General features: G+C 42.6%; 1 protein-coding gene across 1 annotated transcript; it reads left to right on the top strand.

The window, feature by feature from the left end:
- Positions 1-12,217: 12,217 nt before the first annotated feature.
- Positions 12,218-18,822, top strand: ptger1b (prostaglandin E receptor 1b (subtype EP1)). The gene is made up of 3 exons (XM_023836226.2): positions 12,218-12,792; positions 14,359-15,240; positions 16,351-18,822. Exons 2-3 carry the CDS (start codon positions 14,416-14,418, stop codon positions 16,672-16,674), a joined length of 1,149 nt encoding a protein of 382 aa, XP_023691994.2. The 5' UTR covers positions 12,218-12,792; positions 14,359-14,415; the 3' UTR covers positions 16,675-18,822.
- The last annotated feature ends 96 nt before the right edge of the window (positions 18,823-18,918 follow it).

Genomic DNA, 18,918 nt, shown 5'->3' with positions numbered 1-18,918 from the left:
GAGTTCATACTGAGCACTAGACACTTGTGAAAATCTCTGCAAATCTCCTGATTGGTTCCCTGTGTCTGGAGCAGAGGGATGTGAAAGGTGGGAAGTTGTCATGGTGACGGCGAAGTGTCCACTGCAGGGACAGACAGGACTGCGGTTTCCATGGCGGGCTGATAATGATTTGGGGCCTACAGAGAACCTTCACTGTAACCCATTCTAATGCCTAATGATTCGTGTGTTGTACTTTCGAGGGTCCTTACTCATATCCCATAAATGACAAGTTCTAAGGATTCTATTCCCTTAAATTGACTCCTGTAGGAGGCCATTGTTCTGCTGCCCAGAGAGAGGGATGGAAAACAGACCGAGACTGATTAGGCTTCACGCAGCAACCTGCCAAGCTGAGATGTAAACCATTAAAGCCAATTCAAATGCAGATCATTGCCAGTCATGGAACTCTTTGCATGGAAATAGCATATTAAACTTAATGCAGATGTCCAGCAAATCTGTTCATTTTACAGCCTTATGGTGTTTTTCTGATGATGGACTGAAGGTGTCTTATCGCCAAGAAGTGTGGGCTTCAAGGGAGCCTGTCAATGAGGGTGAAAATAATGGCCGCTTATGAATACCTGTCCATCCATCCATCCATCAACTCTACACGTAATGCAAGTGTGGGAATCAAAACCATAGGTTGGTTGATTGATTGATTGATTGATTGATTGGAAGGTAGACCTTGGTGATTTTTACCACCTTCCATAGGAAACAGGTTGAAACTGTGACATTGAAAAGGTTCATTTAAAATCCCGCCATTGTGACTCTCACAGTGTGACATTTGTTATCGGTGCCCTGTGTCTGTCATATTTATCTCTACTTGCCTGTACAGGTGTACATTTCGTTTGGAAAAGAGATAAAATGCAAAGCTGAGTTATGTAATGCAATTAAACAGCTCATCGTGTGGCACTGGGCACTCTCCTCTGCAATATTCTTATAAAAAAACAAATTAATTGACACGTAATATATGAATAAAAACTCTAGATATGTTTCATTAAAACATCACAATCCCATGTCTTTTGACGTAATTCTTTTTTCTTTTCTTTTACTAGAATGTACCTGTTAGAAAGTGACACCAGCAGTAGCTTCATGGGGACTGCGATCGCACTCTGAACCTTAGAGAACAGAAGTTAAGTCTAATTCTTCATCTGTGACCTAACGTTGCTCCCCAATCTGGCTCCAAGACATGCTTCTATTGGTCTCATACTGGTAGCCCTGCAGAAAACACTAGTGTTTATTTAAAATAAAATAAAAAATAGGCAACACTTCAGAAAATTAGTTTGTTTTATAGGGATTTGCCAGAATCTAAACAAAGTCAAGCAAGCAATAATATCCGTATGTATTCAACATTCTTCTTCCTAGGCTTTGCCTATATTGGATTTCTGTATACATAACTTTTACTATACTAGATTTTCCCTTTAATAGAATGTCATCTTGCTATCGTGGGTAGGATTTGTCTCTTACATCTGACTGTAATCCTTCAAGAGAAACGATAATTAGAAGCACAAAGAACGCACACAGATTCCTGCAAATTTGGCAGCATGTCTTGACGTTTCGTAATTTTTCACTCTTTCCATTAACAATGGCCGAACGCAGGAAGGCTTCTCGTAACACTGATTCATACGGACCGCCTGCCAAACGGAGCGCTGAATCCAGGCCAGTCAGCCTTCATTCCTCATACATGTAAGCTTGTTCCATAATTGCACTCTTTTCTTCATTCCTTTCCACCCATGAGATCTTAATGCTGACTGAATATCAGCAAAACGTCAGTGTATTTTAAATGAGTATGGTGCCGACCATCTAAGAGTTCATTTACAGTAGGAATTTGTTTTCAGTTGTAAAGCAGACCATTTTGTTTTGTGATACCAGTTATAAATTCACTATTATCATTTTTGCTGTACAAAAACAACTGTTTTTCCAGAGCCGCTAATATGGGCTCTTGTTGACCCTGTTGAAGAAAGAACCAGGCGTGGTGCCAGTCCAGCATTAGGCACAAAATCACACCCTACGGGCAATTTAGGGGCACCAACCCATCAAACCGCATGTTTCCCAGCTGCCAGGAGGGAGCTGGGTACCCACAAGCCTGGATTTATGAAAGTACAAAGCCAGGCACTGAGCCACAGAACTGCCTTATCATAATAGGCTCATAAAATATGTATAGTACTTATTTTGATAGTAACTAATATACTCTAATAAAATAAAAACCCTACTATTTATCCATCCATCCATGCATTCTCTGCTGCTAATCCAAGTCCGGGGTCGTGGGGGCAGCAGTCTGAGAAGAGATGCCCAGACCTCCCTCTCCCCAGCCACCTCCTCCAGCTCCTCCGGGGGGAATATTCAGGCGTTCCCAGGCTGGCAGAGAGATATCATTTCTCCTGCGTCTCCTACTAAAGCTATTATATGTTAGCCTCCTATTTATTTAAAAATTGCTATATGTTGCTGATGCATTTTCTAGCATCGTCTAATATTGAACATTATTGTTAATACAAGAAAACAATAATGTTCAATATTAGACAATGGTAGAAAAATGACTTATAGCATTGAGGTCTGCATGGTATTTGTATTGTGATACATGCATTTTTTTTATACAAAAATGTAATAGAATGTGACATGTAGCTGTGAGAGAGAGAGTAAAAACGTCAGATAAATGAATGGTTTTAACTAGCTTGTATATGAGATGGAGAGGAACATTTGTTTCATATTGTGGGCTGGCATGACGCCCACTCTGAAAGCAAATAGATAAAGTCTGCCTGTAGAAGGATCACCGGATCCATTCTGGGTCATCTGTAGGCCGGCAGACAAGTTGAGGAGAACTCAAGGAGGTCCAGAGTTCAGTCGCACCTGACCTATGCCACCCCGCCCGTCGTCATGGTTTTTTGTTGACCTGACCGGCCATGTCTACCCTACTGTTGCCGGTCATCTACGATTCCGAAGCCTCCCTCCTCACCTTCACCCGCACAGAATGTGACAATATCATGTAGGAGGCCCGTTGGAAAATGAAACGTCCCTCCCCCCAGGTCTGGTCTTTGATAGTGAAAAAGGAATCCGAATGTTGAAGATCAGGAATCTTAAGCACAGTCTTTCCATGAAATCCTGGAACAGTAAAACATCATCCTGTCATCGTGTTTGCAAAACTGTAGAAGTTCATGCTCTGCAATTATCTGGCATTGTGCCCAGGGTGGTTCTCTACCTTACGGCCATTACGTAGGATCCTCCAGAAACCCTGTTTTGACAAGTGAGTTATGGAAAATGCTCGCTGGGTATTGAGAGATCATTGGCCCATGGTGGATTTGTTAGCCAGAATGTTATGCTATGGCAAATCAATTTAAAGTAGCATTCAATATTTTGATTAGCTTTTCACAGGAAGTTCTTGCTGCCTTTGAAGGATTGTTGGGGGCCGGGCCCATCCTTTGGACCCTGGAGGGTGTTTGTTTGCAATTGAGAATGCTAAGGACACCTCTGCTCCTAATCTGCAGAAAGAAGAGCCTGACTTTGGTCATTTAGCATAGCGTAGGCCACGTCTCTGCTCTCAGTAACAACCACATCCTGTTCTACTTGCCATCTGGGCTGTATTATAGCACTAATTCCTGGATATGGTCCATAGTTAAAAAGGTTGTTTTGCTTTAGCTGATTGGTTTTGTGGTGCTTAGATTTGCGTTAATGATTATGCTGTTCAGAATAACTAAAAGCATGAATGTAAAATTCCGATTCGGGAACGTGCAGTGATTCCATTTTGGGATGTTTTTGTAGGGCCTCCAGTTTTGGGTTGAGATTGCACTGAGAATAACCTGTATGTCATCAAATTAAAAATAGAGAAAAGTATTGATTTAAAATGAAAAGAGCAAGGAAATTGTTTGTCGGTGACTGAGCATCTTTCGGTTAGAGGAAGTGAGATTAAACGCGGATACAGAATGATGAATTTTTAAGGACAGACTACTTCCGTGTCTCTTATCTGGTCCATGGAGACCCACAGATGGTTCATGTTTTGCTCCCTCCCAGCTCCCTGTCAGACAGACCACATTTATGCCGGTGACTGTGTTTAGCCCAGAGGCCTCAAGCTGCTGAAATCCCTAGAAGCAACAGGCGTATCCGTAAATTGTTGCCATGGAGGCAGAGACATACCTAGAAATTTTACGTCCTCAAGGGCCCCTGTGAGAGTGTTGGGCCCCTGAACGCCCCTGCAAGAAGGACAAGAGTGGAAAATTAAATGTGACATTCTGCAGAGTGAAAAATGTGAACTTCACCCTAAATGGTTTATGTCAGCTATATGTACTTCAGAGAAATTCCCTTCTGTCTCACAAAGACTGATGTCGGGAAACATTGCAGAATCCCTGTGGGTTGCACTTTGGCTACACGTACATCCACCACTCTCTCAAAAGAGGCAATATAACACTTCTGAAAACTGCTTTTGCAGGCAACTGTTCCAGATATTATTCTATGGTTGAGAAGTCAAATACTGATCAGTATGCCTGGGACAGCGTTTCTATGGAGACGAGAACCAAGGTATGAAATAACTTGTTCACTAATCTTCATGGATCAACTCTCAATCTGGAAGAAATGGGGCAAGCGGGAATTCTAACGCCACAGTCCCTTCAGAGCAGATGTTGCTGTGAAGTTTAGGAGAACATGCTTAAAATGACTCAAGTTCTCTGAAGTTCAAGAGAAATGACATCAAATGACTCAGCTTCTCTGAAGTTCAGGGGAACATGCTTAAAATGACTCCACTTCTCTCAAGTTTGGAGCTCAGCATCAAACACGATAACATTTAGCAGGCTGAGGAACTTATTTCAGCAGAATTAAAGTAGAATGCATGCTATAGTTCGATGGTGTAGCAAAATGAAGGTCACATTCTCTGTAAGGGTCCGCTGACACGGAGAAAAATATGGGCCTTTTGGGAATGAATCGTTGCCTTATGTCTTGTGCAAATAAGTTTTGTAGGGCAAATATAGCATTCAGTCCCTGGAAGAAAAAGTGAAAGAAGAATACCAACAATATCGACTGAAGGAAAATGATTAGCCAAGACTTCTTTACACTATATCTCACATTATCTCTGGCTGATGCAGAGCTGACCTGCTCATGTACCTCAAAGGCATCTGTCTTAATAAATAATCCTGTTAAGTTAGTGCAAAAAGTTTTTTTTTTTTGTAATAAGGCATCATGTAATACGCTTCATTATTTCCTCACACTGCACCCTGAGTATCACTGGGTGTACTTTGTGACATCATAAATTTTCCCTATGAGAGTATTACAGGGGACCAATCATTCATCAGCACCAATATTTTGGCAGGTATTGGTAAACCAGATGGGTGACTCTCATTTTCCATGTTCATTGAGAAACACAATCATTTAAAACATTCCAGAATAGTAAAACTGATGTACATCGAAGTTTCATTTTCTCCACATAAGGTGCTGTTGTATGTAAACCAAATTGAGATATTATGATGCAGCCACTGGCAATGATGGGAATGATGTATGGATCTCTTACAGGGCCCAAATGATTGTGAGGGTAAATCATCATTCTGACTTTTTTCATAATGAATTGTGCTGCAGACTTGATTTCTGAAACAACCTGCATCTTCCGTTACACGCTGAGGATGTGATGGGTAATTGCTGACGTAACTGTAGTTTTTAAGACCTCTGCAGTGCCAGAAGATGCACTGGCACCCGCAAATACTCGCGTCTCTCTCTGGCTCTTTTACTCTTCCGTTAGTCCAGCACCAGCCTTGACAGCAGCAGGGTGAGAGAGAACAATAGCAACAATCCTAGGCGGCCACAGGACCTTCAAAGGCCCAGTTTAGCTGCTTGCTACTGTGTCCATTCCAAAAAAAATAATTGATGCATCATATTTCAGCTCCCTGGGGATGGAGTCACTGGAATGGAATATGCAGGTGCTGGGAAACATTACAGTCGGCTACTTGGCACTGTCTTTAATATGACTTCTTGTTATCCAGATTGAGGTGACAGTACAAGCATCCTTGCAGATCTTAAGCTGAGGGAAATACTTTTTTCTTCACCTTTATAGCCTTTAAATTCCATGTTTAAACAGTGAAAATCTTCCAGCCAGCAAACGAACGTGCAGTGTCCTTTAACAATGTTGACAGTACTTCCATTATGACAGAGGAAGAACGCAAGAAATATTACCATGCCAGCTACAGCATTGGTCGATGTATTTCCTCAGGGGCTGCCGGGATCATCCTTTTGTCTGTGTGGACAACTGCAGAGGGTCGAGTTTCACGCAAAGCACCGATAGCTGATTTCCTTAGCCGCATGGCTGTGGAAACATTGAAAAAAAACCCTGCATTAAATGCCCATCTGATGTTTGTCTGTACTGATCCATTGTGAGTTATATTTAATTTAATAATAGATGTGCAGCTTTCTTGAGATTCCCTTAGTAAATCACATCTTCCATCCCCATAACTTTAGCTTTGTCCTCGGCAACAATGTTTATGGACCCTCTGGCTAATTTTAACTTTCTACATGTGCTGTTGTTTTGCTTTTCGGTGCCGGTCGAAGCCCCTAGGCGGTAATGAGGCCGGCGGCTCGCTAAGGCGATGCCCCGCCTGAAGATGGCGCCCTGGGCGGTAATGAGGCCGGCGGCTCGCTAAGGCGATGCCCCGCCTGAAGATGGCGCCCTGGGCGGTAATGAGGCCGGCGGCTCGCTAAGGCGATGCCCCGCCTGAAGATGGCGCCCTAGGCGGCTCCCTATGTCACCTGACTGACTCGGTGCCTTAAAAGGAAAGTAGCACTGTTGATTTTAAACTTCATTTAAAAATATACTGATTGCCTCAAATTACGGGAAAGTTTGGACGTACAGTATGCAGACACCAAAATCGACCTACTGAAACTGATGTTAATGTTGCAGAAATGGCAGTTTAATAATTACTGATTCTGATTGGGCAGAGGCTTCACACCTGGCTCACAGGTAAAAGAAGGCTGGAAAACCAGCAGTGTTCGGACCTCGAGGACCGTGATTTGAATAATAGGGATCTACACCATCCCTGAGAATAGTAAGGTCATAGTAAGTCTGTTTCAGTGCTTATTGTCTCCAAAGCGACTTTGGGTTAATAGTTTTCTATAACATTTGGTCAGTGCAGGCAGTGAAAGACGGGCTCTGGCCGGGATTTGGCGGAGTCACTGTATCAGCCACCCAGACACTGAGGATATGTTGGTCTTTGTTCAGCTTGGTTTGTTCAGAAGTTGCTGGGTTTGTTTTAACCAAACTTAGACCAAGTTTATTTTAACTGCTCCTGTTTCATTCCATCTTAGAAGAGAGTAGGTACTGAACTTAGCCAGGTCAGTGCAGGTCAGGTCTTAGTCATAAATTAGCATTCCATTAATTAATTAATTATTAATCAACAGATTTGGTTTAAGGATTTCGATATCTGCCACATGCGGACAAAAAGACTGATGTACAGACCACTTTAAGAGAGAACACTACAGCTTATAAACTTGCTGTATTGCTGGTATTAAAGGACCGTCCCCTACAAATACAAGGTGCTCAGGAACGCCCAGGCCTCATACAGAAGAGAAAACAGATGAACGGAATCAAAAAAGATACAATAACAAAGGATTAGTGTGCACTTGATAATTTATTCCATGTTTGTTTTATTTATGGCACGCAGATCCTGTCAGATTATATGGATATATTGCAGGGCCCAGACTCCAGGGAATGTAGCATCTGGTTTGTATTTGACTGGATCATGAGGCCTGGATTATCCAGTTATTCAGCTGAGCAAGAAATCCAGCTTGGTGATCCAGGCCCCTGATGAGCTGGTCTGTTGTTGAAGCTCACTGGCAGTGGCGCGATCTGCATGGTAAGCGAGCTGAGATTCCAGTGCAACTGCAGGAACACGTAACCAAAAGCGGAAGACCTCACAAAGTCCCAGAGCGCCTTGTGTGTAGGCTGGTGCTGGCCCGACGGACGTCAAAAACAAACTTTCTCACGTTCATGTTTTGGCCTTGGTCTGCAGTTTGCGTGGGTTTGCTCTGCAAGAACCTGTCACACGAAAGCATCATCAAACTGAATTTCAGTTTGAATTTGAATTTCAAGTTGAAGTCATAAAATATGTATTTTACTGAACGAATTCATAACATATTAAAGTTATTCTCCATCTTTCACATGGGCCTTCATTCTGTAACAGAAGGCTCTGAAATGTCGCGACTTCTGGCCCATGCATCCGGAAATAAAATAAAAATAAATAAAACCCCGTGCACCGCATTCTGGGTTCCCAAGTTTCTGTTCAGGACAAATGTGGGGGAACCTCAAGTTACTAAAAACGGAATTCATACCTCTGTCGTAGGTGTAGCTGTAATTTTTAGCAATTATTTCTTTTAATTGTTTTTGATTTTCCTATTTATTCTTCAGATTCTTCTTCATTTCATAGCACATTTGGAAGAGCTATATAAATGTAACATCATATTTTCTGTGGGCATTCTTCCATTATAAAGTGATATAGAGTTAATGACAATAGGGACCGACTGCTGTGTGACTGTGCCCTGCGATGGGTTGGCGCCCCATCCTGGGTTGTTCCCTGCCTTGCACCCGTAGCTTCCGGGATAGGCTCTGGACCCCCTGGGATCCTAAATAGGACAAGCGGTTTCAGAAAATGGATGGATGGATGGATGGATGGACAGACAGACAGACAATAGGGACCAGCCTTGTGGTCCAGGGTCTGCTCCGCAACATCCTGTGCTCAGTACTGGCTGAAGCCCACATCTCCCCCCGCATAGGCTTCACTGCCAACACCCCCCCCCCCCCCCCCCCCCCCCCCCATCCGAGACAAAGTAATATTGACTTGCTAAGTCGGCACCCGTCTGAAGACAGTGCCCTAGGCAGCCGCCTATGTCACTTGAGGTGCGGACCGGCACTGGTTGGGATTGGCTGGTGATTAAGTGCCTGAAACATGAAGTCTTTTTGTTGTAAATATAAATAACGTCACCGAAAATTTGAAGAGCTGGGAAAGATGCAGTGAGCAGAACTATGAAAATGAACGGATGGAAAATGGAAGGAAGATGAAGGACTGAATCAGTAAATTGCATTACTGATGTAAGTGCACAAAGGAGCTGCTTTAATCAGAGGGAGATTTTTTAAAAGACAGCCCTGCTTGAAGTGAATGATGGGGAACCTACAGCAATTAACCATGAGTGGTACTAAAATAAATTTCAATGGCTTCTCTAACACGCCACTTTCATCCGCTTTTTTTTTTACAGTGTAATTTCAGGCTCATTTTCGTTAAACTGCACTTGATGGCCCAAGGTACGGAATAATCAGGAAATACCAAATATAGCCTGTTTGCTGTTGCGGATTGGGTGGGAGGGCGGTAAGCCTGAGAGAGGGGATGCAGGATTTTTAACACCCCCCTCCCTGGCATCAGGTCTCTAGAAAACACTAAATGGAAATGCTAAACTAGGATCAGATACGGTACTGTTACGCAAAGGGGGGGGGGGGGTTCCAAAAAAGAATAGCTCCTCTTCTGTTACACCCCCCCGCGAGGATCGTACAGCAAGAAGGACGCAGCAAGACCTCTGCAGTCCGTCCTTCTGCTTGCTGCACAAACATCTGATATGATCAGTATGGGCCTGTTTTTGCTGTTAGTGATTAGTGTCACTGGTAGTTCTAGGTTGTTTGGTGCCCTGAACAAGCCCCCCCTTTCAGCACCCCCCTCCCCCACTCCCTGGCAGCAAAGACTGTGTTAATCCCCCATCCAACAAGACAAGAACCACTCAGCACTCACTCTCATTTTATTAAGACATTTGAACGATACAAATAAGTAATGCTAACATTTAAAACTGATTTTTCTAGTTGCATTGGTTGTATATAAAGTTGCACTATTTGATACATTCCCCCACTCCGCCTACCTCGGGCTTCCCGTGGGACGACCTGAGGTCAGCCCAGCCTCGCCCCCCTCCCCATCTTGTTGCCTGCCAAGCTCACAAACTAGAATCAGACATGATTCATTGGCCCACATGGTCACATGGTGTTATTGCCGTGACGTGCAGATCATTTTATCAATCTCCTATCTTTCTGTTTGCTGGGATCCCCCCCCCCCCCACAACTCAAGCAAACACTCAAGAATGAAGCAAACATCCATGTCATCAAACTGGTACAGGTGTGTTGGGGGGTGGCAGGCTGGAGAAATGTGGTCGGGGGGGCGGGGAGGGGTCCCCAAGGACTAGGTGGGGAACCGCTGGTGTAGAAAACGCACGTAAGAAGCCTGTTGTTTGTACTAAATAGCGCTTCTGTATCAATGAGCAAACCAGACAAAGGGATCTGCTGTACTGAACATCTGGGTCGTTTCCTTATAGGTTTAACCAGCTTGGCAAAAGATGGTTGGCATGGCATAATTTTGCTGAAGTAAAGCCCACTTTGGGTCTCTACTTCATAATAATAATACTAGCTTATACCAGTTAAACAAAAAAGGTACTCCACTTTCCCCCACAGTCCAAAAACATGCTGAGGTTAATTGGAGTTGCCTGTAGGTGTGAGTGAAAAGTGTGTGAGTGAATGGTGTGAGTGAATGAGAGAGTGAATGGTGAGTGTGAATGGTGTGAGTGAATGGTGTGTGAGTGAATGGTGAGTGTGAATGGTGTGTGAGTGAATGGTGTGTGAGTGTGCCCTGCGGTCGGATGGTGCTCTATTCTGAGTTGTTCCCTGCCTTGCGCCCACAGGCTCCGTTCAATCTAACAGCTTTTCTAAAAATGACTGGGGTTGCTGGTGATGCAGCCAGGTCAGTTCAGAGTCAGTGTGCAGCATGGTGTTCAGTAAGAATGGCTTTCCTTAGCACTCACCAGAAGATGCTGCTTGGTGAGTGTGTGCTGAGACCAGTATGGTCTGTTTGTTCAGATCACATTGTGCTCACTTGTGCTGGAGCAGGTCTTGATGAGCGTCCAAGCAAATCCCAAGCTTAGACTCTTTTAGTTTGCAGTCACTCCCAGGAGTGCTTACAAAGGAAACATCTTAATCCCTTGAGGAACCAAAATACTGTTCTGAAAGTTCAACAGTCAAGCGCTTTCTTGATTTAGTCTTCTTGTTTATCTTCTGGTCAGGGTCGGTGTCTGTCCATCGCTGTCCTATGTGTTTGATCCCCGTTTGGCCAGCAGGTGGTGCTCCAAGATATTTGGATTTGGTAATATGTGATGCTATAGGATGGTTGTGGTTGTTATAACCTACTCTTGCATTTCCATTACCCCTGCCAGGGGAGAGTGGCACTCTCATTGTGGTGACTCACAGGTTTGAATCCTCAACTTATGTCTTTTTTCAACATTAATGTTTAAGGGCATCTTGTGTGCTTTGATGTTAAGTCAGCGACAGATACTTCTGGAGGGAATGTGGTATTAAGCTCTGTTTTTTTCTGCATGTTGTCTGGGCTGAAATTCCAGTTTTATTTGAGTCTAATTGTGGAAGATTCCAAAAATGCCTCTGTCAATATAAAACTTGAAAGTATTTTAGAACAGTTTTCAATGCAATGTGCATATTTTCTGATGTTGCAACGAGATTTTTTACAATATTACTCACGTAAACTGGCAGACATTAACTAATGTGATTTATGGTTTTAATGCTGGTTTATACCGCAGAAAATCTACTGTTCTAATAATGCGTGTTTTCACAAGCAGGTTCTGTTTTACTACGGAATCCGACAACTTTAAGATTAAAAGTAGAGAAAATTAACCACCAACAAAGTCTATAGTCTTTTATAGTCTTCAATGCCCAAGCAAGCGGATTCCGTGTCTTTCGATCAACTTGTAGCTTTTGTTTTCGTGGACGCGCACTGTCGACCTCCAAACCTCATATGCCGCCTGTTCATGTCACCTCAGTGAAATTTATTTGTATGAAAAATGATCTTCCTAAGTGGATGGGTATAAGAATGTCCCAAGCCCCTCAGATCTTCTTATCAATCATCAAACTGATATTTAGACTAAGTGTGAATGCTGTCGAAAAGGTTGAAAATCAGATCGATTTGAAGAAATTCGCTCGTCCTCCCGCTATGACGGGTTTAAAGTAGAAATGACGTTTTTTGGACACTCATCCGATGATGTGTTTAATTTTCATTGTTTAAGTCCTCTCCAAAAAGACCAATGGCCGATGTAATTTGGTTTTAGCGTGCGTTTTTTTAAAGCTGTTTTTAAATAAATTTCTTGAAATAGGCCTATAGCCTAATACCAAAATGAACGTAAAAGTGAGGCGAGGATTTTTCAAATCTTTCAAACTTCATCCAAAGGAAGATATTTAATTCAGTGTTCATAATAGTTCAGTTATTTTGCTTTTAAATTTGTATACAGGCTATTCGGTGTATCTTAGAAATAAGTTTTGATAACAAGCGCTTCCAGGCTTGACGTATAGGCGTTAGCAGCTGTTTTGCGGAGGCGAGCAGAGGGACGTACGGTATAAATGGGAAGCCAAGCGGATCTGGGAGATACTGGCGCTGTGGAGCAGATGTGACTCCTCGATTAACTGGCGAATGAGACCTGGCTAAATATTGGGTCGTGTTATTTTTATGGATGCTTTGAATGTTGCTACTCTTGTGTAGCACTTTTGAATAGAAAACATTCCACCTATGGGTCGCGACGTCGTACATTAGAGAATACAATTTCTCTCTCGTGTTATTTCTGGAGGATGTTAATTCGTTACACTGGTAACTTTTGAGTATTGAAGTGGAATTGGACATTTTCAAGTTCTGAAGACTTGAAGCGATCCTGCTTATGGAGACTTCCGTACTTATGGACAATCTCGACAAGCGTCCTCGACTACAAACGGTAATCTTTTCGATTTGGCATAAAGAATAATTATATAATAATAATAATAATAATAATAATAATAAAGACATGTAGCCTTGATTACTGATGTAATTTTTGCTATTTAGTATATTCTGAAATAACTACTTTAAAAATATGAAACTATTAATACAATAACTGTTACATGTATCACGTGTCTGATGACTCTATTACTATAGCTAACTGTTTACCTTATACCATAAATTTTTATTTAGGTTGTTGTATTTGTTAAACACCTTTTTTTGTGAGTGCATGTTGAGTATAGGACAGGGTTTCACTGGACTCAACCCGACCTGTAAGATCACTGCAAACACCATGAAGAAACCTTGTGAAATCTTATCATTTTCGAACCCTGTCACACACTGTCAGAAAAATGCTACAGAAATGTTCCTCAGAGTCCATTCTGTACCGTAAAAGGAACATTTACCTACGGCTAGGGTACAATTGTCAGACCCTTGAGGGTACAGCCCCAGTGACAAGTGATTGTACCCTCAAAGATTTTTTTTCTGACAGTGTATGAAGTCAGTGGTTGATTTTGAATTTGTCAAACAAAACGCAATATCAAAAGCTAATGGTCACCATAGAATGTTACATGCACAGGGTACATGCACCAAACTTGTTTGTCTCATGTTTGTCTCATGTCAACGTTTTGTTGATTTTTGGGAGATTTACATTGGATAAATATTAATTAAATATTAGTTAAACATAAATACCAACTACGAACATTTAAATATGAATGTAAAAAAAGTAAAAATTTGTACCTTTGCATTTCACTGGGCCTGTACCCTCAAGGGTCTGCCAATTATACCCTATAGCTGTAGGTAATTGTACCTTTTAAGGTACAGAAATGGAGTCTGAGGAACAATTCTGTACAATTGATGGTGCATTAATGCTGTTTGTACCTTTAGAATGTTCCTTGGAGTCCATTTCTGTACCTTAAAATGTATAATTACAAGGGTATAGCCCCAGTGACAATCAAAGGTACAAATTTTTACCCTTTTTTTCTGAGAGTGAAGAACGTGGAAAATGCAGACTGATAACAGACCCTCACCAGATGAGAATAAAACCCTTTTGAGATTCTGTTTGTCTGTCGGAAGTAGTCAGTAGAAATATCGTTGAGCAGTGATATGCTTTGGAATCAAACAGGACAAGTAACAAGTTTTAATCAAGATTTTATATTCCTGCTGTGATAATGTACCCTATGAAGTGTTGATGCACAAATATGCCCCCCTAGAAAATTCAGATTTTTCAGCCATTCTTTTCAGCAGACAAACGTGAAAAACATGACAATTAGCCATGAAATTAGTATTATAAATATTATTGCTGGAAAAGAAAAAATCGTGTGCAGACATTCCAAGTCTTGGTACAGACAGATTAAGTGTAATGCACCATTATCAGAGATTAATAACATGTGTTGGAAAAGGAGAGTAAATTGTGCTTTGCGGTGGAGAGCTAAGAAATACTGTGCAGCGTCTGTAATATGGAACAGCTGCAGACAGTGGATGTCTGGTCGTCTCCAGCTGAAACTCTCTGCCTCCCTCCTTCCAGCTCCCCCACGTTTCTCACCCACACCGTCCAGCCACACTAGCTGTGCATCACTGAAACATGACGGGCCCATCGCCCCCCGTGCCGCTCTCTAACCGGAGTCGGGGGGGCCTGGCCACATTGGCCGCCCGGCGGGACAACCTGACGGGGGGGTGGTCCGGCCTGCCTCAGAGGAGCCCCACGGTGGCGGGACTCTACATGACGCTCGGCATCCTCTCCAACGTCGTGGCGCTGGTCATCCTGGTGAAGGCCTATTACCGGGTGCACCGGCGTTCCAAAGCCACCTTCCTGCTGCTCGCCAGCTCCCTGGTGGCCACCGATTTGGCCGGCCATGTCGTCGCCGGGGCCCTGGTGCTGCGGCTCTACCTGCACGAGGCCGGCCTCGACTCCACGGATTCCACGTGCAGCTTCCTGGGTGCCTGCATGGTCTTCTTCGGCCTCTGCCCGCTCTTCCTGGGCTGTTCCATGGCGGTGGAGCGGTGCTTGGGCGTGACGAGGCCGCTCCTGCATGCCTCGCTGGTCAGCACAACGCGCACTAAGCTCTGCCTGTCTGGCATCTTGCTGGCAGCGCTGTGTATGGCTCTCATGCCCATCTTCAGTCTTGGTTCCTACACCTACCAGTACCCAGGAACCTGGTGCTTTATCAGTGTCTTGAACAACGTCGGACCCCAGGACCTGGCATTTGTCCTGCTCTTCTCGGGACTGGGCCTGGCGTCTCTGGCTGTAGCGTTTGTCTGCAATACCATCAGCGGGCTCACGCTGGTGTGGGCGAGGCTGCGCAGGAAACCCTGCGGCTGCCGCTCCACCAAGTCCCACGACATCGAGATGGTGGTACAACTGGTGGGGATAATGGTCACGTCCTGCATCTGCTGGAGCCCCCTGCTGGTGAGTATGAGCATTACTAACCTTGCCACATTCTTGTTGTTTGATAAGGTTTCTAAAGAAACTCTCAGAATTTCCATTCACTCTCTACTCATACTGACTTCTAAGCAAAAAAGGAAGGAGTGATTCTTTCTGTTTATCATATCATCGTCACTGCCAATTTCCAGTTCCCTCTAGAGTTTAATGAACTTTCACAAGAAAACACATCATTTAGGTAAAGTGGCAACATATTTTCAAAATTATTTAATTTTGTTTATATAGTTTACTGCCTCAATTCATACTTCAGCTTTTTGCTTTGGAGTGGAGGTAATTTGATCCCTTATCTCCAAGCAAATGCTGGTGTAATTTTTTGTCTGCCCATAATCGGAAGGTCGCTGGTTCAGATCTCATGACCAGCAGAGTGATGTCACTACTGGGCTCTTGAGCAAGGCCCTTAACCCCAATTACTCCAGTGACTGTGTGACTCTGGTCTCACGTGTGCATTCTGACAGAACTAGCTATTCAGTTTTGCTTCTGGACAGAATATTTAATTACTTTATAAGTTAGATTAATTAATTAGATTATACATTTCTGAAATGTTTTGTATGAGATACTCAGAGGAAAGTGTTGCCAGTCAAATAAAACACTGACAAATCTTCTGTAATAAAGACCACAGGAATATTTAGCTATGGGGCCTTCATTTAACAACTGCTCTATTTAACAATGTAGCATGATAACTGTGTGTTTCTCTCTACACCAGTGAGATTCATTTTCTTCTATTTTCCTTACAACTTATATAATAATTATAATATGAAACTTTTAAAAATCAACATCCAAAAACTAAAATGCCTAAAGATTTCACTGTTGAAATGTATCTTTCAAGAATTACCAAGTGAAGAAAGTTTTTAGAATGAAAATATACTTCTTGACAATTAATGAATATCCATAGAATATATCAGCAGCAGTAATATGTAGTATATATGACTTTGTTTGATTTTTAAAGGACTGGATGTGGAGAAAATGTATTAAAAAAGCCATTATGGGACACATACCAAAGGTGGCGGTTCAGAAAAATATGACAGTGGAAAGTCAATTTTGATAAAAATGGGAGTAAATTCTGTCTCTACTTCCCAGATTTTTGGCTTGATGTCAGCAATACGGTCTCACAACCAGTCGCTGGGGGAAGACCTGGAAAAATACCGGTATCTAATGATGAAGGGCGTATACCTGGCCGCCTTGAACCAGATCCTGGACCCTTGGGTCTACATTCTCCTCCGTCGAGCCGTGCTGAGGAAGATCTGCCTGGTCACCAATCAGCCGGCAAACCTCAGGGAGAACACCTCCCATCGCTGGGGGGTCAGCTCCTTTCGGGGTTTGGAGAAGTTCTCCTTAAAGCGGACCTGGGAGCAGCATGCAGCCCAGGGCTTACGGGGGGGGTCACCTCTCTGGCAGGGGTGACAGGGACAGACATTTGCTTCATCCTTGAAGGATGCTGGCTTCCTACACTGTCAGGAAAAAGGGCACAGCCCAGGCATAGTTTTGTACCCCAAGGTACAAATAACATTAATGTACCCCCAATGGCAGTGGCGTGCACAGACATTTTGGGGGGCAAGTGCTCCAGGGGGAAAAAAGGGCACTTTTTGCATATGTGGAAAACCTTTTCTTTTTATAATAAAAAAAACGCACAGGTTAAATGCAATTTGACTTTTATTTCAAAACATTCTCTAAAAATCAAAAATCACACCTACTAAAGACAGTCAAAGACATTAATTTCAATCTTACCAAAGTAGGACAGTAGTTGACGTTAGTTATGGAAAGGCTAATCCACAAAAACGGAGAAACGTCCATAATTCTATTATTCATAATCATGTCAAGGTTTTAGGTTTTTCTGCAGTTCCATCTCTAAAAAGTGTGATGTCTTCCCGTCACTGACTTCAGTTTGAAAACTTTGTATTTATTCACAGATTTCCGTGAGATCATCCTAAAATTTGTAACGAAAAATGGGCTCAAAAGAGCCCTCTGCCTAACGGCATGTAGCCTATAGCATAACGTGATATTTTCAATAGTGTATGCAAAAAGGTCGGAATTGATGGAGAGTGGGGTTGCCTAAATGGTTTAGGTTACATTTTAAATGTGTCGTTTTTTTGTTTATCCATATGGATGGATGGAGGGGGCAAGCTGGCAAAGTTTGTCATGTGCAGTTTCTGACAGGCTACTTCACAACAAAACAATTGCAGGTTGGTCTTAGAGGGCAAACAGAATAATTTCACTCGATTCATGGGTTACCTGACTGGTTGGGAAGGGAAAGAGCTGCCGTGTTGTCTGCCGTGCCTCCCAGTCGCTATAGTTAGCCTACTATGCCTACTCCAAGTAGTCCTATGTCATGCCGCTGCTACACGCCTCACAACAAATGAACTGCAAGCGTGTTCACGTGACACGGTGACAGTGAAAAAGCGACAGGGTTCGGGTGTCTTTGAAGAAGGGGCACAAATCAAGCCATTATTTTCACACCTTTTTAAATCGCGCAGCTTTAAAAAAAAAATAAAAATCACGTCTTTCAAAAGGGCACTTTTTTGGACTGAGGGCAAAAGGGCAAGTGCTTCAGCACCACCTCGTCTCTATCTGTGCATGCCAGTGCCCAATGGTACAAACAACATTAATGTACCCCCAATGGTACAAACAACATTAATGTACCCTCAATGGTACAAAAATATTCCTCAGATTCCAGTACTGTACCTTAAATTAGACTAAAATGTACATTTACCTTACATTTACATTTAGATTAGTTAGGGTACAATTAGCAGACCCTTGAGGGTACAGCCCCAGTGACAAGTAATTGTACCTTCAAAAGTACAAATTGGCACTTTTTTAAAATAGTGTAGGTATCAAAATACTGCCAACTGATCTTCTTGTCTGAAAGTATCATTCTAAATGGGCCACATTCCCAATGTAATGTTCTCTTTTGTTACTCATGTCAGTGTCCATCTCTTCTTCAATATATTCAATTTCTGTCTGCTTTGTAGATATCTATTTGAAGCCTGAATTCTCATATTTTCTGTTATTGTGCCATAGAAAGTTTCTGTTGTATAATTTCATCATAGCTGCTAGGAGAGGGGAATTTGATTTGTCTGGAGTCCCTGTTAAATCTAGCCTGCTTGGGGGATGTGTCTGACCCTACAAAGCTGATTGCATCTCACAATCACGCACATTTTTCTGTCACTTCATGTATTTTTTGGAGGCTGTGTATGTGTGAGTAGTTTTTTGTTTTTGTTGAAACATTACAAAGCTAGTGTTTGTAACTGTTTGATATATATGAACAAAGTGCTTTTACATTTTCTTAAGAATACTATGTATGCATATTTTTCCCAATTATCTGGGAAGCACAATAATTGTAATGCAAGAATAAAGCTACTGAAAATAAGATAATTTAATTGTTGTTTCTCAAGCCAAGTTTGGCACAACACAGTGTTATCATGACCATTGCCTCTTTATCACATTTAAAGAATGACTTCAGCTCCCCTGCAGCAACAGCATTTATGATAATGAAAACCAAAATACACTCTAATAAGTCATTTCAGGCTGTCAGTGGCCAGAATGATTAATAAAACCACCTGCTTGACTTATCGCTTGTCGGTCGTCTCTCTCCAGGATGTATAAACTGCCAATCCTATCAAGTTTCCAGTAAGAGTTTAGTTCTCATGC

Source organism: Paramormyrops kingsleyae, chromosome 22, assembly GCF_048594095.1.
Source record: "Paramormyrops kingsleyae isolate MSU_618 chromosome 22, PKINGS_0.4, whole genome shotgun sequence".
In the NCBI taxonomy this organism is placed as follows: domain Eukaryota; kingdom Metazoa; phylum Chordata; class Actinopteri; order Osteoglossiformes; family Mormyridae; genus Paramormyrops; species Paramormyrops kingsleyae.
The sequence above is the reverse complement of the archived record's forward strand: the minus strand, read 5'-3'. Positions and strand labels throughout refer to the sequence as shown.